This window comes from Adiantum capillus-veneris, chromosome 17, assembly GCF_014529385.1.
Source record: "Adiantum capillus-veneris isolate H3 chromosome 17, ASM1452938v2, whole genome shotgun sequence".
Classification (NCBI taxonomy): domain Eukaryota; kingdom Viridiplantae; phylum Streptophyta; class Polypodiopsida; order Polypodiales; family Pteridaceae; genus Adiantum; species Adiantum capillus-veneris.
This window is the reverse complement of record NC_140947.1, coordinates 17102430-17130143: the sequence shown is the minus strand read 5'-3', so window position 1 is coordinate 17130143 and position 27714 is coordinate 17102430. Positions and strand designations below refer to the sequence as shown.

Genomic DNA, 27714 nt, shown 5'->3' with positions numbered 1-27714 from the left:
TTGTAATAGAGTCCCTTCTTCTTTTGACCTTGAGAGCTCTAAAGAAACGAGCCTTGTTGGCAAGGTTGGGTTTGAGGGCTAGCTCTCTAGCCATAGTCGGGTATCCTTAGCTTGTAAACAAGCAAGAAGCGCTTTGGCCTCAAGCCATCTTTTGTGCTCTACCTCTAAAGCTCTTCATTCTTGCTTTCTTTTGGAGAGCTCCTCTGCTTCTTCTTTTAGCTCCCTATTTGTGATCTCTTGAGCCTTTTTCACTTTAGGCCCTGCTCGTTTTATCGGTAATCGGATGCTACGCACCAGGGAGGGCCAGACATGAGGGTCTGCTGCTTCCACATCCTTCCTTAGTTTGCACAGAGCCATCTTAGCAAGGGATTTGAAGAGAGGGTCCTTAAACATATATCCCTTGGGATTAGTTTCTTCTTCTTCCCCTTCAAAGAGCAAGCGTCATTACTAGCCCTGGCTATGCGAAGCTTAAGGGGAAAGTGATCCGACATACTCTTGGAGGTATAGACACAAAACATCACAAAGGGGAAAGCGAGTCGAACATAAAGTGATGAAAATCTTTTAAGACAAGCTCTTCCTTAAGTCAAGCTAGTTTTCAAGGACTCTTCCTAGAGGGCACACTAGTCATTTACATGACAATGTACCCGTTAGCTACAACACAGAGTAAAGACTGAATTCATCTTTGAAGACCATACACAAAATTGACCCTCCTCCTCCTCCTCCTTGGCAAGAGCTACAAACAAATATTGTTGCTATCTGCATCAAGCAAAATTAATATTTGAAAACATGCAACTCCTTATGTGAGGCTATTTTTGAAACACTCCATCCTTAAGGGCAAAGCATAAAGTTGCCCTCAAAGGAAGGGTAGAAATCAATACAAACATGCCTAGATGCTTATTTGTCCATCTGTCTATTCACAAAGGTGGTAAATGTTAAGTATGGAGCCTGATTTACCCTTTGTAATTTTCAGTGGTAAAAGCGCACATTTGTAAGGCCCCCATTATGAGGAGAAGCCATCGTGCTTGAAGGAAAATCACTCACCGGAAACCAAAATTTTCACGGACAAGAATCAGGGGCAACTTTGAAGGCCTCGGGGGCGGAGGCCCCTGAGACTTTTTTTTTCCACCGGAATATTCTTTTTCGCCGGAATATTATGGCCGGCCGGCGGCCGGAAAGTGGTCGGAAAACAACCGGTCGGTTGACCGGTGGCCGGTAGTCAATGGCCGATGGCCGGTGGTCGGAAGTCAATGGCCGGTGGCCGGTGGCCGAATTCAAAAGCGGACTTGTCTTCTCAAGGGCGGCCACACATGGGCGGATTGGAGGGTCCGATTTGGACTTATTCGCACAAGGGCGGCTACACATGGCTGTCTCTCATAAGAGAGGGCAACCCTTTTGGCCTATAAAAGGAGGCCATTTCTACACACATTTCATAGTGTGAAGTTGATGCAACAAGGTGAGTGTGAGGTGGTGAGAGTGAAGCAAGGCGGGAGCTCCATTAAGGGTATAATCCCTTTGTAAACTACTTCTTGTTTTGAAGTACTAAAGCCATTGAGTGGCTGCTTTCCTGTGGACGTAGCCCACATTGGGTGAACCACGTATATCGTGTGTACTCTCTCTCTCTCTCTCTACTCTATAATCTCGTGTATATAAATCTGTCTCTCTCCATTAAGTAATCTACTCAATTATCTATTTAGCTACGTCTTATTTCCCAACAAATGGTATCAGAGCAAGGTTTGCTCGTAGCTAAATTATCTCAAGGAAAGGATTCCTTGAATTGAGTGGGAGTTATGGCGGAGGAAGGGAAGCTCAAGATTGAGAAGTTCAACGGCAAAAACTACCAACATTGGAAGATGCAGATTGAAGACTATCTCTACCAGAAGGACCTCTATTTGCCACTAGGCGGTCTTGCGAAGAAGCCCGCAACAATGGCAGATGAAGCATGGATTGTCCTTGATCGAAAGGCACTGGGAACAATCCGGTTAAGCTTGGTGTCAACGGTGGCCTTCAATGTTTCGGAGATGAAGACCACGGAGGACTTGATGAAGTCACTTGACGACTTCTACGAGAAACCATCGGCATCCAATAAGGTATTTCTTATGAAGCGCTTGTTCAATCTAAAGATGGCAGAGAATGGTTCAGTTGCAGAACACCTAAATGAATTTAACACAAACATAAGTCAACTTCGATCAATGAAAATCAATTTCGATGACGAAGTGCGAGCTCTCCTTATACTATCATCTCTAACGGATAGTTGGGACAGCCTTGTGATGGCTGTAAGTAATTCTATCTCTGGCACAAATACTCTTAAGTTTGATGATGTTGTGGGTGTTCTCCTAAGCGAGGAAATGCGAAGGAGAAGCACATGAGAATCATCAAGTGCTGCACTATCAGTGGAAACAAGAGGAAGGCTTAAGGAGAGATTCAAAAACCAAAAGGGTCGTGATCGCTCAAGGCGGAGCAAGTCACGCACAAAGTCAGTTCTTGAATGTTGGAACTGCGGCAAGAAGGGCCACGTCAAGAAGGATTGCTGGTCCAAGAAGAAGAAGGAGACAGAGTCCCAAGACAACAAGCCAACATCGGAGGCCAATGTGGCAGGTAAAGTAAAGCAAGATGCTCTAATTCTCTCATTAGACAATGTGTCTAATTCCTGGATAGTAGATTCTGGGGCTTCATTCCATGCGACACCACACAAGCAACATTTCCAAGACTACACCAAAGGTAATTTTGGGTATGTATACTTGGGAGATGATGAAGATTGTGAGATTGTCGGCAAAGGTACAGTTTCTGTCAAAACTGCTAACGGAAATGAATGGAAGCTTAAAGATGTTAGGCATGTTCCTTCTCTTCGCAAAAATTTGATCTCTACAGGACAATTGGATGATGAAGTTCACAACATTACATTCGGAAACAAACGGTGGAAGATCTCAAAGGGATCTTTGGTGGTTGCCAAGGGTGAAAAAGTCGGTACACTTTACTTTGTGTACTGTTAGCACGCAACCTTCAGCTTGTGCAGCAACTACAGAAGTTGACAGTGCGGTGTGGCACTACCGACTTGGGCATATGAGTGCCAAAGGAATGCAAATCCTTCAAACAAAGAAGCTTCTACCAGGTTTGAAAGAAGTGGACTTAGAGTTCTGTGAAGATTGTGTTTATGGTAAACAAAAGAGGGTAAAATTTCAAAAATCAGGAAATGAAAGAAAAAATAAAAAACTTGAGTTGGTTCATTCTGATGTTTGGGGTCCTTCAAGTACGCCATCACTTGGTGGCTCATTGTACTATGTAACATTCATAGATGATGCGACTAGAAAAACATGGGTTTATGTCATGAAGAATAAATCCGATGTATTTTCCATATTTCAAAGGTGGAAAGCCTTTGTGGAGAATGAAACAGGTACCAAGGTTAAATGCCTCAGATCCGACAATGGAGGCGAATATTGCAGCCAAGATTTTGAAAGCTTTTGTGCTAGCAATGGCATTCGGAGGCAAAGGACAACCCCAAGGACACCTCAACAAAATGGGATTTCAGAAAGGATGAACAGGACAATCATGGAACGAGCATGAAGCATGCGGCTACATGTAGGCCTACCGCTTGAGCTTTGGGCGGAAGCTGTAAGTACGTCTGTGTACTTAATCAATCGGTCACCCTCAACGGCATTGGATGGGGGAGTTCCAGAAGAGGCATGGACAGGTAAACTGGTGAATTATGCATTTCTCAAAGTGTTTGGGTGTGAGGCTTTCATGCACATAGATAGAAGCCTAAGATCAAAGTTAGATGCAAAGTCCAAAAAGTGTTTCTTCATTGGCTATGGAGAAGGAGACTTTGGGTATCGCCTATGGAATCCTGAAGATGGTAAAATCTTAAGGAGTAGGGATGTAATTTTTAACGAATAAAATATGTACAAAGATTACTTGGAAAGAAAACAAACAAAAGAAACAGGTGATGAGTACATGGAGCTTGAGGACGGTGAAGACTCAAGGACTGCAAACGGTGACAATGTGCAACAACGTCAACCAAATGAGGAGCCTCAACCTATTCCCCGAAGATCTACAAGAGCAAGTAGACCTCCAGAAAGGTTTGTTCCTTCCTTCAACCATCTCTTGATCTCAGATTCTGGAGAGCCGGAATCATATGAAGAAGCTATGTAACATGAATCCAAAGAAGAATGGACGAAGAGCATGCAAGTGGAGATGGACTCACTACATTGCAACTAAACATGGGAGTTGGTTGAGTTGCCTAAAGATAAGCGGGCACTTCAAAACAAATGGGTGTACAAGCTAAAGGAAGAAGAAGGTGGGAAGAAAAGGTACAAGTCTAGGCTTGTGGTAAAAGGTTTTTCTCAAAAGAAAGGTATTGACTTCAATGAAATATTTTCTCCTGTTGTAAAAATGAACTCAATTAGGCTTGTCTTAAGCCTTGTGGCTGCTCATGATCTAAATCTCGAGCAAATGGATGTAAATACGGCATTCCCTCACGGTGACTTAGAGGAGGAAATCTACATGCTTCAACCAAAGGGGTATGAAGTAAAAGGTAAGGAGAAAATGGTTTGCAGATTAAAGAAGAGCTTGTATGGTTTAAAGCAAGCATCAAGACAATGGTACTTGAAGTTTGATCGATGGATGTTGGATCATGGATTCACAAGATGCAACTCGGATCACTGCGTCTACACGGAGAATTTGGGAGATGGGAAATTCATCATCCTAATGTTGTATGTTGATGACATGTTGATTGCAAGTGCTAACATGCAGGACATCAAAGACCTAAAAGAGGAGCTGTCCAAATCTTTTTCAATGAAAGATTTAGGTGCTGCAAAGAGGATACTTGGTATGAAAATATCAAGGGACAGGACGAAGAAGACAATAAAGCTATCTCAAGAAGATTACATCAAGAAGGTACTAGAAAGGTTTGCAATGCAAAATGCAAAACCAGTTTCTACACCTTTGGCTGGTCATTTTAAACTAACGAAGGATATGTGTCCAAAGACACAAGAGGAGATAGCCTATATGTCTAAAGTTCCATATGCTGTAGCGGTAGGTTCTATAATGTATGCTATGGTCTGGACAAGGCCAGACATTGCACATGCAGTGGGAGTTGTGAGTAGGTTCATGGACAACCCAGGTAAAGAGCATTGGCAAGCTGTGAAGTGGATACTTAGGTATCTAAAAGGGACAATAACAAATGCTTTGTATTTTGGAGGAACTGATATTTTTCTAGAAGGGTATGCTGATACAGATATGGCAGGTGACAAAGATACTCGAAGGAGCACTACTGGCTATGTGTTCACGGTTGGAGGCACAACAGTAAGCTGGGCTTCAAAGCTGCAGAAAGTGGTTTCACTTTCTACCACGGAAGCAGAGTATGTAGCAATGACGGAGGCAAGCAAAGAAATTATGTGGCTTCACATATTCTTAGAAGAGCTTGGATTCAAACAAGACAATTGTGTCTTGTACAGTGATAGCCAAAGCGCTATCCATCTTGCGAAGAACTCAGCCTTTCATTCAAGGACAAAGCACATTGAGGTGAGATATCACTTCATACGCACTCTTTTGGAAGAGGGACAACTAAAGCTAGGAAAGGTGCATACAAGTGAAAATCCTGCAGACATGTTTACAAAGGTGGTCAACAAGCAGAAGTTGAGCTTTTGCTCATCTTCAATTGGCATTCAAGGATAAGAAGCCAGAATGGAAAGCAGTCACAGGTTTGGTTTGGAGATCAGTCTCCAAGTGGGAGATTGTTAAGTATGGAGCCTGATTTACCCTTGTAATTTTCTGTGGTAAAAGCGCACATTTGTAAGGCCCCCATTATGAGGAGAAGCCATCGTGCGTGAAGGAAAATCACTCACCGGAAACCAAAATTTTCACGGACAAGAATCAGGGGCAACTTTGAAGGCCTCGGGGACGGAGGCCCCTGAGACTTTTTTTCACCGGAATATTCTTTTTTGCCGGAATATTATGGCCGGACGGTGGCCGGAAAGTGGTCGGAAAATAACCGGTCGGTTGGCCGGTGGCCGGTAGTCAATGGCCGATGGCCAGTGGTCGGAAGTCAATGGCCGGTGGCCGAATTCAAAAGCGGACTTGTCTTCTCAAGGGCGGCCACACATGGGCGGATTGGAGGGTCCGATTTGGACTTATTCGCACAAGGGCGGCTACACATGGCTGTCTCTCATAAGAGAGGGCAGCCCTTTTGGCCTATAAAAGGAGGCCATTTCTACACACATTTCATAGTGTGAAGTTGATGCAACAAGGTGAGTGTGAGGTGGTGAGAGTGAAGCAAGGCGGGAGCTCCATTAAGGGTATAATCCCTTTGTAAACTACTTCTTGTTTTGAAGTACTAAAGCCATTGAGTGACTGCTTTCCCGTGGACGTAGCCCACACTGGGTGAACCACGTATATTGTGTGTACTCTCTCTCTCTCTCTACTTTATAATCTCGTGTATATAAATCTGTCTCTCTCCATTAAGTAATCTACTCAATTATCTATTTAGCTACGTCTTATTTCCTAACAGTAAATCTAATAAGTATAAATCTTAAGCAATCAACTTTCTCTCCAGTGAGCAGCAAAGTGGATATGGAGAGTTGCAGAATCTATGGACTACTGGGCACTGCTGTTGAAGAGAAACATGCATAAATTCAAACCGAAACACTACAAAGCCTGGAGCAATCTAAATCTCAGAGAAATCTTAATCTCCCTTGTGGAAATTGTGCCTTATGGGTCCAAGTTAATTTGTAGAATGTGGAGAGCATGGAATACTGTCAAAGCCAATTGGAATCCCATCAAAAAAATTATGTATAACTACTTTTCCTTCTTGTTAGACTCTTTTTGGTTTGGATTTTTTGCAGGTAAAGCTGATGTTAACTATGGGAGAAGAGGACAACAATGTTTTATAGCTGAGCTGGAATGATTTGGTGGAGCAGGGTAAACTGAAGTCTCATCTCATCCTTCAAAGAGAGTACAGGATCTCATGTACAGATACCAATTGGTGTGTTCAGAGGGCAAAGCTGTGCATGGCCAAATCCATTGTGCCGTCCAGAGGCTCTCCAACCCACAGCAAGGTGTCACATCTTGCCTCTCTGATGTACAAACATTTTACTACCAAAGGCATTGTGGAGCAACCCCTCAAGAAAAAGCTTAACAGAATTTGGAAAACTAAATGGACCTACACGTTCAGATGTCTTTGGGCCTATGCAAGTTCCAGCAAGCAAAGCACTCTTATGTGGCTACTCATGCATCAAGGTATATGGACAGCAAAAAGAGGTCTAAAGGCTAGTCTGGGAAATGGAAACTGTAACAGATGTAAAGAAGCTATTGAGGATTGTAATCACCTCTGGTTCAATTGTAAAGACAATAGAGTAATCCTAAATCTACTCCAGATAGTAATCTCCCGCTTCTCTCTCAATGTTTTGGATTATAAGGACCTCCTGTTGGGGAATTGCAAAGGCATGGATGTTCCTCTATGGAACATATGGAGAGGGGATGTCCAATGGCATGTATGGCTGAAGAGGAATGCCTCTGTCTTCCAACACCGAGTTTCCTACCCCTTGTCTCTCCTCAAAAGGAGCCTCTTGTCTTTTGCCATTCAACTCTGTAAAAAGGTCTCACTTCTTTTATATGAGTCTGAGTCTAGCACCACCCTCCAAAAATGTGTAAGATGGCAAAAATGGAGGTTTGTCATGCCTAGGTTCTACCAAGCCTCTAGATTCACTATGATGGAAGCCATGGCTTGATGTGATGATTTGGGCTAACCCATCTCTTACCTGTGGGTTCATTGTAACTCTTTTTTTTTTGCATTTGTTAATCAATTTCTACTTTCATTAAAAAAAAAAATTCTCTCCAGTGAATGGTTCTCCATAGTTATTGTCGAGGCCTATTTTTAGTCTTGGCCTTTTGAATGATCTGAACCCTCCACTGAGTTTGCTTGTAACTTGTGGAAAGCATTGCAATTTTTAACCCTAAAAATACAACTTTGTGTGAGCTAAGTGCACGTTCTCTAAGGCTTGATATTATTGCTTGTGCAGAGACATCTATACTATATATAATGCAGCTTACGATTTTCAAGGAAGGAGAGGGCATCCATATGTCACACTCTAGTTTATTTAGAAGAAAACCTTAAGAAACATTTGTTTTGAAATGCAAAAGTGAAAGGTAAGTAGTAAGTACTATGATGGTAGAAAATGAAAAGCCTAAGTTTTGGCAAAAAGTAAAAAAACTTAGTACTCTTCTATACTTCTATACTATATATAATACAGCTTAAAATTTTTAAGGAAGGAGAGCCTAGAGGGTTTTCGAGAGAGTCACTCATTGGTTCACTTCAACTTTTTTTATACAAAAGATCTAATCTAAAGTGCAAAAGTGAAGGGGTAAAACTATTGGAATGACCATTTGACAATCTTTTTGACAATGAAAAGTCAAAAGACTTACTTCTTTTATTTTGCCAGAAGACTTTTCACCTACACAAGAGGGGAAATGTATCATGTTAAATATGTCTCATAGAAAAAAGGTAAATTGGATGGGAATTTACTACTCGATTCAAATTTGACTTTTGAATTTGAAGATATATTTGGAATATTTTTTTCAAAGGGATTTTTTCATGACGAATATTGATATTATATCAATAAATTTCGTAATTGTATTTTAAATTTTACAAAATTACTCTAAACAGCCACTCTATACTCTTTCTTGAAGTTCTTGAAAATTTGACACCTTCACGTGTTGCAAGCAAACGTGCTATCCCATCCCCTCTCCCACTGAGTTGTTGATTGTTACGATGAGCGTGTATAGCACGCAAGAGAGAGAGAGAGAGAGAGAGAGAGAGAGAGAGAGAGGAAAACTTAAAGGTTGAGTATGTTTCTATGAATAGAGGGGGACTCGCTTGCTTATCTCAAAGTTAAGCAAACCACATGCCAGGTCCAAATGTAGTTTAAGTTTATCACCTGGGGGGGGGGGGGAGGGGAGAGAGAGAGAGTAAAGAGAGGAGGTTTGTGGAAAGGCCATTGTCAGATTCGGCAAGAGTGCACTTGCTTGTGTGAATCTGCTTTTAAGATCATGGGTAGGCCACTATGAATGCACGAACATGCATGTGTGTGTGTGTGTGTGTTAAAAGAGCGAGCCAATCAACAAGAAGAAGAGAGCAAAGAGATGTTGTGTGTGTGTGACATACACTATATATGTGTGTGTGTGTGTGTGTGTGTGTGCTAAAAGAGTGAACCAATCAACAAGAAGAAGAGAGCAAAGAGACGTTGTGTGTGTGTGACATATATATATATATATATATATATATATATATATATAGAGAGAGAGAGAGAGAGAGAGAGAGAGAGAGAGAGAGAGAGAGAGAGAGAGAGAAGAAGAAGAAGATTAGTTCTACCTCCAATAAATCTGGGACTCTGATTTGTTCCTTAAAAGGGAATTTGGATAACCAATCTACTACGTGTGGGCAATAGAAAGGAATTGGTGCCAGCAGACTTTGAGGTGCCTCTTACACAGAAGCAGACTCCCACATAAGCTTGACATTAAGGAGCTTCTTAACACAGAAACAACTTTCCATAGGAAAGACGACGACCTCGAAGACCCTTGCGAAAACACGGCCGAGTTTTGCCACCATTTTAGTAGCCTTGAACAAATCCGATCAAATCGAGCACCTCCAAGCAGCCCTTGATCGGGTCATGGAAGAGAATCGCGACCTCAAAGCTTGCCTTAGCAAGCTCGAGACACGATTTGATTCCATGGTCGATCTCGCCACCAACAAAGTGAAAGAAGTTGAAGCCGAGGCCATCGAAACCCACTCGGCAACAATTGCGAAGGTGAAGACGTGTGTGACAGCAGAGCTTCAAGAACGACGACTCCAAGAAGAAAATGCCCTCAAGGTCCGCATTGGTGGGCTACCTCAAGCATGGGATATGGCTGAGAATGACTTCTCGGTGCGCATCAATTTCCTCAATGAAACTCTCCAGCCGATCAAGCTCGAGTACAACGCAATAGATTGTATCACTTCGAGAGGCCCTGACAAGCCCATACCAAGTGGACACGCCATCCTTGAATTCAAAAGTCGAGAAGGTCGGCCCAAGCTTCTTCAACAATCACGACTTCTCAAAGATACCAAGTTTTGGATTGCAGAAGAACTCACTCCGCTACAACTCAAACACAAAAGTGAAGAGCTCAAGAAGGTACATGAAGCCCGCGAACAAGGCAAATGGGCAGTCTATCGAGGCGGTAAAGCTATCATCCAGGAGTTTTGAAATCCTAAATCTGATATGTATCATCATCTTTCGCTTAATGCGCAACCGTTTTGATGCCTGTTTTTGGTCCCATAGGTCATATTTGACTCCGTAGACGATAATTCAATCTATCTCTCTCTCTCTCTCTCTCTCTCAAAAGAGGTGTATTCGTATTACTTGAAAATTCTCTGAGATGCCCAGATGATGATGAATATGAGGGAACTAAAGTAACAAATTGGAACTGTGAGAACCAAGTAGAACTAGCTACATGTGCAAATGAAAAAAACCAAAAACTACAAGAAAAGCCTCTCTTAAATATAGTGAAAGTCCATGGTAAGTTAAATGGGGAGAGGATGACAACAACCTTGAAAGATACACCATTCCACCAAAACCACACTCTACAAAAACTCTCTCTCTTTGTCTCTTTAAATATTTCCATATATATGTATACGCGCGTGCGCACATACACAAACACACACACACACACATATGTATGTATATATATATATATATATATATATATATATATATATATATATATATATATATATATATATATGTATGTATGTATGTATGTATGTCAGTGAAGGGTAAGACTGTATGAATGAAAGCCTTTTGACAATGAAAAATAAAAAAACATACTTTTTGTTTTTTTTTGACAAAAGACTTTCTACTCTACTAAAGTAAATCATAGAAAAAAGATAAATTTGAGGAGGATTTTGCTTCTCAATGCAAATTTGGCTTTTGAAGATATATTTGGATTTTTTAAAAAGGAAAAATTTTCAAGACCAATATTGCTTTTATTTTAACAAATTGTGTAGTTTTATATTCTAAATTCTTCAAAAATTATTTGAAAGAGGCACTCCTATACTCTTTCTTAAAGTTCTTGAAAAATTGACACCTCCACGTGTCACGAGCAATTGAGCTACCCCCCACCCCTCCCCTCCCCTCCCCCACTGAGTTGTTGATTGTTGCAATGAGTGTGTGTACGCACACGTACACAAGACGTGCATACATGAGAGAGAGACTAAGGAAAACTCGAAGGTTAAGTATGTTTCTACAAATAGAGAGGGACTCACTTGCTTATGGCAAAGTTAATCCATCCACATACCAACTCCAAATGTAGTTCAAGTTTATCACAGAGGAGAGAGAGAGAGAGAGAGAGAGAGAGAGAGAGAGAGAGAGAGAGAGAGTTGGTAAAGAGAGTAGGTTTGTGGAAATCCTATTATCAAATTTGACAAGAGTGCATTTGATTGTGTGAATCGTGTTCTAGGATCATGGCTAGGCCGCTGTCAATGCACATGCATGCGTATGTGTGTGTTTACACACACACACACACACACACACACACACACACACACATGTTGCCACCTTCAAAGAAGGTGAGGGAGGAGAGTGCCACAATTACTTCTTCACGACCACAAAAATGCACGGGTCACATACTAATGTATATATGTACATGTTGCCATCTTTGGGGGAAGGTGAGGGAGGAGAGGGCCACGATTGCTTCTTCTTAGCCGCCGCAACAACACGCGGGTTACATACTAGTCCCTCTAAAATTAGAGAGCACTCATCAAGCTCACTTGCCTACATCCCTAGCTCTTTGAACCCATCCCTAAAATGTGTTTAGACTTTTCTTCCTACTTCGTCCGAACATAGAGCTTCATGAGCATAATGTAATTCAGCCCTGCTATAATGTTCAAAACACATAAAGGGCCCTCTACCATTGCTTGTGAAGGTCATACATACCCCTTCCTTTACTTGATCGACTTCTCCCCTAGTTGAGCGAATTTCTTGCAGATCCCATTTCAATGTTCTTACACGCATCCAATTACCTCCAGTATCCAATTCAGGAGCCACCTTTTTGGGCGGTCCAACCACATTGCACTTTCGAGCGATACCTATCGCGACTATCCCACAACTTTTTCTTTGCCATGATTTTATTTTGTAAATCAGGCATTCAAAAAAGCGCTACTATCCAGCTTAGGAGAAGGCGTTCCAAGCAATGTAGGCCCTAAAGGAGAAACAAATCGTAAGAAGACCTCTTATGCCAGAAAGTTTGAAGCCGCCCGGCGCTCCATGGATTAGCATTGGCGTGGCGAGGTGTGAAAAATAATTGAGAGTTTAAATTCTGACGAAGAGATAAATGAAGGGCAGGGTAGCCGTTAGTTAACACAAAAGGAGATAAATGAAGAATGGGCGGTAAAAGGGTGAAAAGATCTCCTATTTTGAAAAAGCGCGATATTCGAGTCCTGTCTGAAGGCGTTCGTATTGCCTTAACTTTATTATTTAATTGCAGCCTGGCAGCAAGCAACACCCCCCAATGCCGCCATTGTAGTTGTAGAGAGAGATTCCAGCGCCCCACTCTAGAGAGAGAGAAACAGAGACCCTCGGAGGAGTCGAGACTCGAGAGGGAGTTATCCCAGAGAGTTTTAGAAAGAGAGGAGCGAGAACCCAAGCAGTCCCCCCTTGGCCTAGGCCTAGGGCATTACAAGCTTCAAGGCACATGCCACAATTAGAGGGGAGAGAACGCCTTTTCGACTCTCGAGTTATGCACACAGAGAGAGAGAGAGAGAGAGAGAGAGAGAGAGCTTCTAGAAAGAGGAGCGAAAACCCAAATCATATTTTCCAAAGACCCAACAAAAATTTTTTAGAGAGAGAGAGAGAGAGAGAGAGAGAGAGAGAGAGAGAGTAATGACGCTACTACAGAGATGGCAAACCGCGCACTGGAGGAGAAAGAGATGGACAGATGGCGATTTTGTTGGAAGGGGGGGGGGGGCGGGGGAGCCTGGAGACTCGAGAGAGGCATGATGCAAAATCCATAATTCGTACTCGAATGGGGAGAACAGAAAGATAAAGATTGATAGATATTAGAAAGAGAAGAGACCCACATCGACAAATGGAAAGAAAAAGGTTCAGACAGCCCCAAGGGCCCCCCCCCTCTCTCTCTTCTCTCTCACAGCGGAAGAACGCCAAGAAACAAAGCTTTGCACTTTTCTCATGCAAATTTGAAACTCCCCCGCCCCTCTCTCTCTCTCTCACAGGCAGCTAGTGTCTCTTGCCCCTCTCTTCTCTCTCTAGAGAATACTCGTCTCTCCTCTCTCTCCATTTGTAAGCTCACCTCTCTCTCTCTCTCTCTCTTAATAACCTGCATTCTCTTTCTTGCTTTTCGGGCAGTTGCATATACTGCTTGCTCTTGGCTCGAGTCCCTCTCCCTGCCCAAGTCAATCTGGGCTTCATGATCATCGTCATCTTCAGCAGCCAAGCGCAGCAGCGAGCTCCCTGCTTCCCCCTCACAAAGAGTTAACATCGTACAGCAGATTTGTCTGGCGAGTAGTCATAATCTGCTTTGTGTAATCCAACACTCACACGCAATCGTGTGAGCACACTGCAGTCTGCATATGCAGGCTCCTTCACGGGTGCACCTTAAAAGGAATCCTCACACACACACACACACACACTCTAGTCTCTCACACACACGTCTTTGCAATCACTACCTCAACCTCCACACCGCCTTCTCCTCCTGCTTTTACTGTGAGAGAGAGAGAGAGAGAGAGAGAGAGAGAGAGAGAGAGAGGCTTTTTTTGACTGTTGTATGAAGCTCTTGTAGAACATGTCCTGATTGGGCTAGCCAGCTCTCTACAATGTGACACAGGCCGACAGTGATATCCCACACGAGAGAGAGAGAGAGAGAGAGAGAGAGAGAGAGAGAGAGAGAGAGAGAGAGAGAGAGAGAGAGTTATCTTGCTTAAGCTGTAACTTGAACAGCTCCATCGCCTCTGCATTTCTGGTTACATGCTGCATTGTTCTGTTAGCTTCACTCCCTCTCAAGCCTCGCCTTCGAATTGCTAAGCAATAAAAGGGCCCACAATTCTGAAGCTTGCGAAGCTTGCAGCTGACAAGACGCTGGTGAAATATTCCATTGGAGACAACTCACAGAGTTAACAAACAACAGCTCACATGTGAGTTTTAGGCCTGTCTTACTGGTTTAGAGACATCTGCATCAAATTGTGATTGCAAAATTGAGAACAGCATGAGCTTTCTGTGCTAATGTGCATCATTCAATGCCACCTTTGTGAGAATACATCATAATGCAATACTTAATGGTAATGCTGAGCATGTGGTCTGCTAGTAATTAAGCATGCGCCTCTCTAATTCAAAGGTTACCAAAACATCATCTACCTGCACTTGTTTGTGGATGACGGCAATAGAGACATTTTAGGGTACAATGAATGTGCAATTCTATTTATATTGTATGCCTTGTCCTCTAGGTGTGCGGCAGTGCTTGGACAATGTGGACCCCGAGTTCCTCGCTTCAAGTCACTCTTCCACTCACAGAGATATTCGGAGGAGGTCTCCTTCTTGAAAGGAGACCGCCAAGCAGAACTGCAATCCATATGGCAGGTGCAATTTGCAACCTTAATGTTCAGTTTCATAAGCAGAATTGTGGCATTTGAATCACTTACATTTATCTGCTCAAACCATTGATCTGTTTCTATGGTCAATGTCTCAAAATTGTGATTTAGCAGCAATCAATGCTTCCTTGTGTTAAATTGAGTAGGACCTTAACATGTTATAGAAAGCCTCTAAATCACTTTTCAAAAAGCTTTCAATGTGCCTTAATTTTGCCAAAAAATAATGAGCTGCGCAGAGGTACCTGCCAAAAGTAATGTAAGGATCTATTGGAAGCATTAGTAGTCGTCACAAATCATAGCCTAGAATGTTACCCAGGGTTGCCATTCGCAACTTTCTTGCAAGAGCTATGACCAGAGTCCAGACCAAATTGTGGTGCATGGTGTTATCATTGGTTTCAACTGATCTAGCCTTTCTTCTGAATAGTAGTGTGAGCAGCCTTAGCATTGCCTTCGGTTACTGCAGATCCTGCCATGCCAGAATGATCCGCAAGACATCCTTGGTGTGAAAAATTACTTGCTGCTTGTGTTCCTCTATAATTGACACAAGAAAAAAAATCTATTTGCACAAGATCTTCACTCTTGCACTGAGGTTCATGACATTGATATTTTGATTGCTTCCATTTGGCACTATCAGGATGTAGGCGAAGATAAAACCGTCAAGCTTGAGGAAGTGAGACAGATGATCGCTGCTGCAGTAGACCAAATTTATGAGAGAGTAAGTTAAACTCCCCATAAGAGGCTGCTTTTCCTGGACTTGTTTGAGGCGAGATTTTTGCATGGGAGCTCCTTTGGATTAGTAGCTACAATTGGATTCTCTGCCTAAATGGAGTTGCTGCAGGCATTAGAAGAAGGCTTGAGGCGGAAAATGGCGCTTCAAGACATGATGATCAAAAGCGAGAACAGGCTAAAAGAATACTTGGGACCTACTGCATTACAGGTACCCCTGCCTGCGAGAGCTCCCCAATTGCTTATTCATCCTGAGTGCTTAATGATGTGTGTTGGCAAATTCCCTTATTTGAGATTCTCTGTTGTCAGGTAATCGCACCAAAGGACATGCCACTTCAGGCCCGCTTAAATCTGAACATGTCACGTTTACAAGACCTAGATAATGCCAGGCTTGGCGGCTATGGATGGGTCGGAGGTCTGGTGGTCCTTGTAGAGCTCCGTCACAGAGTGGCTGTTCTTCGAGAGATGCTGAAGCTTCCTCCATGCGATACATTTGCTGACCTTGATGAGGTGCGCATCAAGCTTCTTACTTGCACATTACATATATGACTCTACCATCACAAAGAGGACCATTCTAAGGGTTCCTGAAGAGAAGCATTCCAAAATTATTGTTGACAAAGAGTCTATGGGCTAGGTCGTTGGGGGATGCCCTCCGGCAATCCTGCTCTGGCAGCTGGCTACCAACAGGTGAAGCAAAAAACGACAAGAAATATCACCCCTCTTCAGCAGTTACTAATTATGTGTGGTTAGATGAGAAGCTGCTGGTGAAGACAGCAGGGTAGATGGCTGGAAGCTTGCGAAATGCCCATGCGACCTAGCCCTATACTTCTATTGTTGAATCTGCTAGCAATGGTGGTGATAATGTATAAAAGTCCTCATCTGAACTTAGTCAAGCAGTCTCCTAACTCTTTCTGGGGTTCTCACACAGGTGCTTGCAAGTACAACTGAAGCACTCCATAATCTCTGCCCAGAAAAGATATCCTCGGTTCCATTTCACCCCCTCAAGCCTGAACCAAAACCCATATTCCAGGTCTGTGTAACATACAAGTAAGACGTCTGGTAGTCGTCTGCTCTGTCATTGTAAAAGCATAGTGTCTCATGCAGCATGGCCTTACACGTAATATGTGTTGCTTGGTTTCCTTTGAAAGAAAGATTCTCTATTCATCACTAACATGTTCATTTTGTAAAACAGAGGCTACAGAAATTTTACCAAACTCTTTGTGCTATTGAGAACTTTTGCCAGGATTCCTTTCCCTCCAAGGTATCTGATGATATTTGCACAAAATTTGCAATATCTCTGAAAGTAGACACAGTTTTAACTGATTTGAAGCAAACCTAATCAGTTTGTTTCATATAGTAGCCCTTGCATATCTGAATGTGGAAGAGTGTATCAGTTTATGCCTCTCTGAATTCAGAGTCTATTGCAATAATGTCTAGGCTCGACTAGACAATGAATCCTCACACATGTATATTATCAACCAGCTGACAATTTGGCATTTCAGCAGGACACAGGAAAGGGATTTAAGGATCTTCTTTGCTCAGAAACCTCAGCTCAAATGCGACTGCAAGGTAATATCCATATTCGAGAGATAATTTGGAGCTTCTTGATTGTGATTGAAGATGATGACTGTCAAAACCTTTCAGAGTTGGAATTCAAGGCTGCAAAGGAAGGGCTTATGGACTTCGATAAATTTACCGATGACAATATTGGTGTTCAGTTGGCAAACCCAATTACTTCTTTTGGCTTTACTAAAAAGCGGTCCAGCTCAAGATTTGGTAACAAGGCCAAGGACACTAACAAACAGTCGAAACAATACTCTGAAGATGCTTCCAGGCTGGAGCAATTGAGTAAGGCCTCAAGCACGATTACATTTTGTGCACGTTTTTACCTAATCACAATACAACACCATGTTGGTTCTCATGTGTTCCCATTTGCTCTTACATAGGCCAAAAAATTCTGAAAAAGCTAGAGGATATCAACAGACATGTGATCTGCGTAACAAAATCTGTTGATACAACTTTCAGCCCTTTGTCATCGTACTGCCAGATCTCAGATATAGAAGACTCACCCTCTTCAGCCATTACCAGTAACTCTCTCATTTCTAAGACTTTATCCAGATCCATGCAATCGGCTTCAATGTCCCCATCTTCAGATGGAGGAGACACTCCTACCTCTGTTTTACCGGAAACAGTGGTGAAGGCACCTGCCCCGAGCTATCATGTAAATGTAGGAGTCAGCCCTGTAAATTGGCCAGATGCTACTGGTTCCTTTGATAAGAAAAAATCGTCAGCACTTCTCCTGAGTTGCCACGACAATCAAGCTGAGTCTCTCGATGCCTGCTGGGCAGAGCTATATGAGAGAGATTTGCAACAAAGTAGGAAGCCTGGAACTGCAAACATGGTAAGGCAGGCTAATGGGGGTGGTGTTACAAAGGTCCTGGAGTCTATCTGTAGGGCGGCCAAAAAGAGCGAAGCCGCTAGAGAAGAGAGTGAAGTCAAGGCTTGTTTGACTAACAAGAAGGAACCCGTTGATGCAGTAGTGTTGTGCAATCAGAGAGATACATCTCTACCAGCAAAAATATGCACTTTATTGTCACCGGCGGCACCGTCCCTGCAGGCCCTTTTTCCCATAAGTGTTCCTGCAGTCACTCCTGCCCCTGCCTCTGCACAGTGTGCTGCTGCTACCCCTGCCCCTGCCCCTGCCCATGGCCATGGCCATGCCCCTGCCGCTGCACCTGCCCCTGCCCCTCCCTCTGGTTCTGCTCCTCCTGCCCCAACCCCTACCCCTCCCATCCCTGCATTGGCTCCCCCACCTCCACCTCCACCGCCCCCATCGCATGGGGCAAGAAAACTGCAGAGCTGCAAAACTGCCAAGCTGAAGAAATCCAATACCATAAGCAGACTTTACATGGGGATGAAAAGAAAGGTGGATGGGGCAGAGTACAGCCAGTCACCCCTAGCTGATGGTGCAATTCAGCGACGATCTGTTGCTGCTACTGGCACACGTGATGGTATGGCTGAAGCTCTGGCTGAGATAACAAGAAGGTATGCATTAGTCTTAAGACAATTGTAATGTTCCAATGTGATAATGAATTGTTTCAGGGATTCCTTTCTCTAAAGGATTTCAAACATTGGCAGTTTCTTCCCTTTGTTTGCACCAGATCTTCATACTTTAGAAAGATAGAGGATGATGTTCAGAAGCATGCAGCTTCTATTTTGGAGATCAAAGCAGGGCTAGAGTCATTCGAAACGCGAGATATGCAGAAACTGTTGCGTTTCCAAGAAAGTATTGAAGTACGACTAGAGCAGCTTACAGATGAATCTCAGGTAATGTGCTGAAATATATGCATTACATTTATATGCATGTGTGTCATGGTTCTGTTTCGAATGGACATGCTTGTGATGCTATTAACGAGCTTCGCTGTTTATTTGTACAATGAAATGAATGTGACGCAAAGCTCCTGCACAGAGAAACCTAAGACATTACTTCACTCTTCACTCAAGCACCGAACCATTTAAATACTCTCCTAATAGATTGACTGTGTGCATTTGCATTTGATCATACTTATAGGGATAATGAGGGTATGCACATCTACCCACACACTGAACTTTAACACAGGGCATGCACGTCTACCCACTCATTCCATTAATGTGTCAAAAGGAGATTGATGAGCTTAAGATTGTTGTAAGTGCTTGCAATTGGAATCCAAACACCAACATGACATAATCACATGGCCATACATGAGCTTCCTGTCTAACCACTAATGCACACAATTTAGGCAGCATTTACTTGCTTGTCAGCAGGTGTTAGCTCGTTTTGAAGGGTTTCCAATAAAGAAACTAGAGACAGTGAGGGCGGCTTCGTCCTTGTTCCTGAGAATGAGCTCGCTTGCACATCAGATTGAGAACTGGCGCGTCGAACCACCCATGTCCGAAAACCTTGACAAGATTACGAATTTCTTTGAGAAGGTATGTGACCACCAGATACCTCAACTAACAGGGAAGCAGGAATCATCTAATGAGAAACCTGACAGTGCCAAATTTTAACATTCAGGTTAAGACTGATGTGGAGATGATTGAAAGAACCAAGGATGAAGACATTACAAGGTTCCATAACCAAAAGATAATGTTCAGCTTCGATATAATGATTCGGGTCAAAGAAGCTGTTGTGGGGCTCTCCACGAAATCCTTAGCATTAGCAATGAAGGTCAGAATACGTCTTGTTTGAAAGTGAAGCATTTGGTATCAGCAGGCTCTCTCTCTCTCTCTCTCTCTCTCTCTCTCTCTCTCTCTCTCTCTCTCTCTCTCTCTCTCACACACACACACACACACACACACACACACACACACACATCGACCAATCTAGGATCCCATAGTATATATCTTTGTTTTGTATTGTTGTTAGGTTATTTTGTTACTCTTAACTTTGTATCAGATCCACCACCTTGTAACTTTCTGGTCTCATAGGTCACTATGGCCTTTTGAAGACGTTAATATAACATTTCATTTCATTCTCTCTCTCTCTTTCTCACACACACACACACACACACACACACACACGCACACGTGCTTGTGGATGCAGGACGTTTGTTCATAATAAATAGTAACCCTCATGCTGGGATGATGTGAGGAAGCTCGTCAAGAAAACGCCCATTCAAAAACCCTTTTTAAGAGCCTGCGCATGCTCGTTTACTATTAAGATCGAAATGTGCACATGGATAAAACCCCCAGTTTTAAAACCTGTGTCAAAGCACATCATATACTGATAGAAAACTTTTCTTTGTAAACATCCAGGAAAGCCAGAGGACTAAAGGGAGTATAACAATCGGTGATGAGTACCTGTCAAGCAAGGATATGAACAAGTTGAGGGGGAGCTTTCAAATGCTGTGGAGGGTCTTTCAGCTGGCATTCCGGGTGCACAATTTTGCAGGTGGGCACGACGAGAAAGCTGAACAGTTGTGCTGCAATTTGGCCAAGGAGATGGAGACCTACCCATCGAGCTTCTGGTTGGAGCTCGTAAACAAATAAAGAGTCTCTTATGTGCAGCTTCCTCTCCTCCCTCCAAGTTTTGGAATTTTGGGCGTCTTTCTATGCTTGCTTTTCTGCACACTTGTATGTAATTCGCTTACATCTGGCCCTATACGATGCCATTCACATCCTGTACTTATGTATGATATCTCACAGAAGGTCTTAGGACGCCTTCCTGGCGTTGCATCCCTCTCTTGGGAATCCGCCTGCTGCTTTTCTGTTTGCGTTGCGTTCTGCTTCCCATCTATCTGTGTCAAAAGCTTCATAGATGCAGCCGCAACATGCAAGAAAAACCCATTCACGTCGGAGAAGCCTTCCGCCAAAGCTTTCTTCCCTCCGGCTATGCCTTCCAAAATGAAGAAAGCGCAAGGGAAAGTTGCGCGTATGTGCATGCCATTTATCCAATGCAGACTTGGTAATGGTAGTAACCCCATGACAAAGCTAGAGGCCGTCACAAGCATATAGCCTGTTTGCATTTAGCTTTTAGCTCCATGAATCTTAACCACGATGAAATTTCCATCAGTCTTCCTATGATATTTCATGAATTTGCATCAAAGTTCGTCAATAGATAGTTGATGTGGTATAACATTGTCTACCTCATCAAGTATTCATTCAAAAAACCTTGGCATAGTTTTGGGAATTTCATTTTACTAGGATCTCATTCACCAATCACAATTGTCACCCCAAAGAGACTAATTTTAGTGGAGGTGAAAAAGTGATAATCATGAGCTTGTTCACTTTTTACTTGAATGAGTGATCAAAATATACTCAACATTTTTGCTTCCTCACAAGTTTTGTAATTAATGAACCAAATGTACAGAGGCACCAAGACTCATTGTATTATTGAAAGATGCGTTGTGGCTATCGATTAATACTCCATTTTATGTCTTTTGGATTATTAGGACATGCTAATGTGACTCTACTTTCTAATTCAATTGCTTCTTGCTTAATCTTCATAGTGTTTATCTTTAAAAATGTGATAATGTGTCTCGACTTTCTATATCAATTGCTTCTTGCTTGATATTCATTATGCTTTAAACAGAATTTTTCATTTGGTGACATTAATACAAAAGATCGGGATTACCAAATATCTTCAAACGCCCAACATTCCTAACATGCCCTCGTAATTATTTTGGATGGATTGTCTAGCATGAGATTACCATTTTTCATGATGATGAAAGTTTTCATGATTTTATTTCATGACTTGTATCACCAAGGTGGTGTGTCCAACCGCACTCATAAGTGGCCTTGGTGGTATCTCTAGGAAAAGTATGGTGTCGGGTGGTTGGCTTGATGCATGGTGTTGGTGAAATAAAAAAGTTCGTACTTCAAAAAAAAAGGAGAAGATATAATGGAACAGAAAAAGTGTTGTAAAACTAAAATTTCAACATGTGAAACTTTCCAAATGAAAAAGAGTGAAGGGGGGAAGGGAGAAGGAAGAGATCGAAAAAAGTTATGGCTAATATGTTTAAACCTCAGCGGATCCTTTCAATCAATCTTGCCCTTGCATTTGTACCTTGAGTTATTGTTGTTACTACCCTTATACTTGACCATGCCTTGGCTCCTTGTGCACTTGCCCCTTCCATCCCTATTCACTCAAGCATCGAATCATTTAAATACTCTCTTGATAGATTGCTTGTCCAAAATTGTGTTGAATTATACTTGCACAAATATTGAGGTGTACTGCCAAACACTAAACTATAATACATGACATGAACATCTACCAACTCATTCCAATTATATGTCAAAATGAGACGATGAGTTGAATATTATTGCAAGTGCTTGCAATTGGAATCTCTGACTGTCAAAAACTAACATGACATGATCACATGGCCATACATGAGCTTACTATCTAACGATAGTGCATGCAATTGAGGCATCATTTACTCGCTTGCGTGCATGTGTCAGCTTCTTTTGAATGGTTTTTGATTTTAAAAACTAGAGACGGGGAGAGTGTCTTTACCCTTGTATTTGAGAATGAGATTGCTTGCATATCAGAATGAGAAATGGAACCACCCATGTCCAAAAACCTTGACAAGGTATGTGACCGCCAAATACCTCTCCCATAATAGTGAAACAAGAATCATCTAATGAGAAACGTGACAATTGGCAAGTACCAACATTCAGGTTAAGATTGATGTGGAGTCAATTGAAAGAACCAGTCATGAAGACAATACAAGGTTCCATAACCAAAATATAATCTTTAGCTTTGATATAATGATGCGCGTCACAGAAGTTGTCAAGGGATTTTTCTCTAAGTAGTTAGCATTAGCCATGAAGGTTAGAACACCACCTGTTTGAAAGTGAGACATTGCAATTAATCCCCCCCCCCCCCCCCCCCCCCCCCCGCCCCCCCCCCCAAAAAAAAAAAAAAAACCGCCCAAAACCACAACCACACACACACACACACACACACACAATGGTAATTACCTTTGTGATTCTGTAGCACAAATAACAATTCTGATAAACAAGCTTCCTAGTTTACCTTTATAGGTATCCTTAATGGGATATTGCCCTTATATGTATAATAGGTTTTCTTTATAAAAAACCCTTTAGCTTGCCAATAAAGCGGTTTATTGTCCTCTCTAAACCCTGTCGTGAAGGCGCTATGGTGGTATCTGCCATAACAAATTGTATCACAGGCGGCCGCGCTTGATCAGATCCCTAGGACGGGCTTGCTCCACTCAATAGTCCCTACATGCTACACATATTCAAGGATGGCGGCCTTCCTCCTATTTAAGAGGTGAGGGTGAACTCTGCCCCTGAAATTAGCCTTGTGTGAGTTTTGCTTGCGTAGAGTGAGGACTGTTTATTTTTCTCTATTGCACCTACAATGGAGCTTGCAACAGCTACAACACAGGTTGGTTACTGAAGTCTCATTGAATTCGTTATAGTCATTTTTTTGAGATTATTGTTATGGTATTGCTCTGTGTATGGGTGGTTTGACTCGGCTTGGTAGAGCTTGCTATGAGTTGGTTGATTGGTAAAAACCATGGTGTGGGATGGCATTGCTTTGGTAACACCACTAAGGAGTATTGTTAATTGCTATAGCCCCGTTTTTTACTAGCTATGCATAGCATCATATGGTTAATGATTGATTCTTTGGGCTTAACTTACTGATTTTTTGGCTGCGTTGAGAAAAATGTTTCTTTGCTTGTGATAGTGGGGTTCTACCACTTGGTTGGACCATGCAGTATATATTTTTATGCAGACGTTACGGTAAAAATCTATACTAAAAAAGGAAGGGTGTAACCCGATGATTATTGGTTTCAATTACAGGACATGCATAACCTACTGCGTTTTCTGATAAAAACCACTTTATGGTTGCTTTACTCTGACAATTAATGGCACTAACTAAAGGTCTTTTGGCTAAACCCCTCAGCTGGGTTTCGGTTCTTTACATATAAACACACATTAGCCTAAGTAAGGATGCACTTAACAATGATGTTTTGGCTGGTAATTGATACCGCTTTACACTTAAAGCTATTTTGTTAACTCTGTGATAACTGGCTCATTGGTTTGGTAGAAGCTTTGCACATTGTGAAGGTAAGTATCCCACATTAGAGCTTTGGGTACAACCTGGAGGGGTGTTTTCTTGCATATGGATGTGTCGCTATCATTACAGTAAGATGCTTTGGGATGGGGGTGTTCCCTGGATGACTATTGGTTTCTATGATTGGTACTGTCGTTGTAATTCGTTGACATTAAAAAAATGTCACTTATGGAAACAGGTATAAACACCTATGGTTGGGTGTACTTTGGGAATCCTTTTTTGTCGTACATTGCCTGCTCACGCTTTTTTTAGCGACCCTATGGGGTTTTTTTCAGTTACACTGCATATTGGCACCCGTTTTTGATAAGACGGGACACCACAACTTGCTCATGATTTTTAAAAATTAGCTAAGAATTAGTTCATAGCCGGACTGGATAAAAGCTCTAACTGTCCCACCCTTATTTGCAAAAACCTGGCTTGGAAGCTGCTCATTTTAGGGTTTTTGAGAAGGAATTCTCTAGAATTAACACATCCCTACAAATTGTTACCAATAACATCTCGAGACACTTAGAAAGTTTAGGTTATGTTATAGATGACACTAAACTACCAGTACTTTTTCCCACCTATAAAATTCATAAACATAAATTTAGATGGATATCAAATGCGTCCAATAACATCTTTACAGATTTCACCAAAGATATCACTCTTTGTCTTGACCTTATATTAGCTAAGTTTGAACTTATTTGTGCCTAGAAACAAAAAATCTGCCATAACTTTCTGCAATAACAATACAACCCCTTTTGGATAACAAAAAACTCTACTGAGGTTTCTCTTAACCTCCCTAAACAATAGATATTCCCTTAGAGGGCGATCTTGGTCTTAAGAATGTACTATCAAAGGTCATCAAAATAGCTTTTACTAATTATAGAAAGAAGTGTCTCTTTTACATATCTCTGTCCAAAAAACCTAAATGGATTAAAAGGACTTACTCAGTACACTCCTTACATTTCAATGAAGAGAAGCTATGTCGTTACATATCATGGTTACTTGATAATTGTACTATCCTTTCTGGAGGACTTTGTTACAACCAAAGCCTATGCATCCCTATGGGGTTCTTGTGTTCTCCACTTATGTGTAATATATACCTTGCCTTCTTTGAATACAAATGGTTTCTCAAAGCCATGGAATGTAAAAGTGACAAACTTTCACTATTTGGACACACTTACAAATATATGGATGACTTACTTAGCATCGACAATAAGGCCTTCTTAGATGAAATCTGCCATATATATCCTAACTACCTAAAAATTGAACCGACTTATTTACAAGAGTTCTTAATACCTGCTGGAGTTTTTTGCACTTCAATACAATTCCTTAACTTTTCTATGAGATGAAACAACATGAAAAATATCGCACATATGCAACAACTTAAAACAGAGGCAACACTTAGTTTTGAGATTTTGATGCCTTTTTTTGAAAAGAAATAACTCCAAATGAAATACCAATAAACCTTCAAACACCGAAAGATTTTAATTATGATTTACACTATCCACTCCATGCAAAATGTCAAAACTCTTAGGAAACAAACAAAATAGTTAGTGGTAAAGGATGCTTTGGTGGAGTTTCAATTGGTAATATATAATAATTCTAATAATAATATCCAAATTTCCTACACTATCATACATCGATGATGATTTTGTAAAAACAATCCCACAAACTCTATCGTCTTATTTGAGCCTTCCACAATTAGGATACATTATAATACTTTGTGGATACACATCATAACAGAGTCTCAAATATGGTCCTAATTGGAACCTTGAAGCTCACATAGCTAAGCATAGTTGTAATGATGGAAGCCTCTTGTCTAACAACATGCTACCTTATGTCCCCAAGACACAAAGGTAGTACCTCATATTGTTTTGACAAAAATATCATCTCAATCAAGGACTCAAAACTTAATTTAAGTATACTCTATGGCTTCATGCCATGTAGATCAAGCAACACAAGTTTAAAACCAAACAAAACAACATGTTCACTAATTTGTCCTACCAACGTAGTTCAAAGCAAGGTATGCTTTAGTACATCAAGACAGTGAATCAAATTAACACACAAAAGTACATGCTTCAATTATTTCTAGTAGCCAAGGTTGAACGTTTCTATATGGCACGTCCATCACAAGATCGAGCCATCTTTGTCATCAACGCATTCAATCAATTCAGGTGGACCTTGAACTGGGTTACCTCTCCTTCCAGAGCAAAGACCTGGTCCTTTAGTGCATCAACTTGGATCTGGATTTCCCTATTGGGCATGTGTGAGCTTTGCATTGATTCAAATTGTTGCTCCATGTGCACCAACATGTTGAATTGGTTCTCCTCAACCTGGGTCATTCCTCCATTGAAGTGTTGTGCACATAAACGCATATCATTGCGAAGGTCTACAATATGTTGGCCATTCGCTTGCTGAGTCACGCCCAAAACTGCTTCCAAGTGTCGTTCAAAGTCCAACTGCCTAGACTCACTATACGGGAAAAGAAGTCCCATAATGCAGCCATGAGTTCATGATTCCCATCATTTACCATAGGATTAATAGAAGAGGATCCCACACATTGAGCGCTTCTCTTTGCCACTCGAACATTGGCAAACCTTGGAGGAGTAGACTCAAAACCATCAGACTCAGTCTCAATGATGGCATTGTTATTAGTGTTTTCCATAGCTGTACCATTAAAAAGTACATCACAATGCATATAAAGCTGAATTATGTGTCAACTACCAGGAAGGAAGCAATTCCTTGTACAATATTACGAGCACAACATCTTATCATGCAAAAAAACATAATCTACACAAAGCATAAGAGGTGCAAGTTGAGGAAAGACACAAAGAGACTTTAGAGTTTTCTTCATGTAACATGCATGATTTTCTCTCTTCCTTATTGCACCTCTCTCTCTCTCTCTCTCTCTCTCTCTCTCTCTCTCTCTCTCTCTCTCAACATAGCAACCTATATATCCTCTCACAAATGTGAGGATCAATGCATAGAATTTTTATGCTTAAACAAAGATCTCTAAGATATGAACCTAATATATTGGATCCCTCAAACTCAAATAGCAAGTGGAAAACTCTACTGCATAGAATTACAAAGTCATAATAAAGACCAAGACATTTAGAAATGTATCCATATCTTCAAAGAACATTGCTTAAAATGGATCACAAACATGGCAAAGTTGTTGATATGTTTGTCATAGAAACAAACACAATCCAGGACACTATTGTGCCACAAATGATCTTAGAGGAAATATTAACGTAGCTTGCTTCACATGCAATTGGAAATCGGCTTGGAGTTTCTCCATTCCTAAATTAAGGACCATTTTTCCATCCCAAGGTTGATTATCTCTTGGATTAACAAACAAAAGTAGTAAAAAGGGATACCTTTTTTGAAATAATACAATCGAAGCTCCAAACACAACAATTTACATGTATCAGTTATTGTAGCTATATATGGTATTGCCAAACATGCAAGTTGTTTAGGCAAGTAGATTTGGTAGATCAACTCAGCAAACCTAGAACTCTGGAGGTACTCCCAATCATTGGGAACAGAGTATCCTTCATATCTAGCAAACCACTGAGCATCATCTTTATCTTGGGAAGACACATACTCCTTCCTTACCGAGTGAACACCGTACTCAACGTCGGAGGAGTATGCCAAATTATGCAATGTTAAAATATCAATAGATGGCAACTTCCTAAGGTTCGTAACACATAAGGAAACAAAAAAACCATGAGTCTTTTTTTATGCCAAGTGAATTCCTAATTTCAAGCACACACACCTGGTCTTGTAGTACTTGCGG

At 41.6% G+C, this 27714-nt stretch overlaps 1 protein-coding gene across 3 annotated transcripts; it reads left to right on the top strand.

Annotated features, from left to right (window-relative positions):
* Nucleotides 1-13378: 13378 nt before the first annotated feature.
* Nucleotides 13379-20532, top strand: LOC147436868 (uncharacterized). 3 transcript variants are annotated; one of them, XM_086486264.1, is made up of 15 exons: nucleotides 13992-14016; nucleotides 14167-14173; nucleotides 14483-14615; nucleotides 15261-15341; nucleotides 15465-15563; nucleotides 15662-15862; nucleotides 16281-16382; nucleotides 16545-16613; nucleotides 16858-16921; nucleotides 16997-17200; nucleotides 17299-18397; nucleotides 18514-18679; nucleotides 19157-19321; nucleotides 19407-19559; nucleotides 20147-20532. In XM_086486264.1, exons 1-15 carry the CDS (start codon nucleotides 14007-14009, stop codon nucleotides 20378-20380), a joined length of 2787 nt encoding a protein of 928 aa, XP_086342390.1. In that variant the 5' UTR covers nucleotides 13992-14006; the 3' UTR covers nucleotides 20381-20532. The 3 variants fall into 3 exon arrangements, with proteins under 3 accessions (XP_086342388.1, XP_086342390.1, XP_086342389.1); XM_086486262.1 differs by having other exon boundaries at nucleotides 13379-14173; nucleotides 16855-16921; XM_086486263.1 differs by lacking the exons at nucleotides 13992-14016; nucleotides 14167-14173; nucleotides 14483-14615; ... (1 more) ...; nucleotides 15465-15563; nucleotides 15662-15862 and adding an exon at nucleotides 15869-16204 and having other exon boundaries at nucleotides 16855-16921.
* The last annotated feature ends 7182 nt before the right edge of the window (nucleotides 20533-27714 follow it).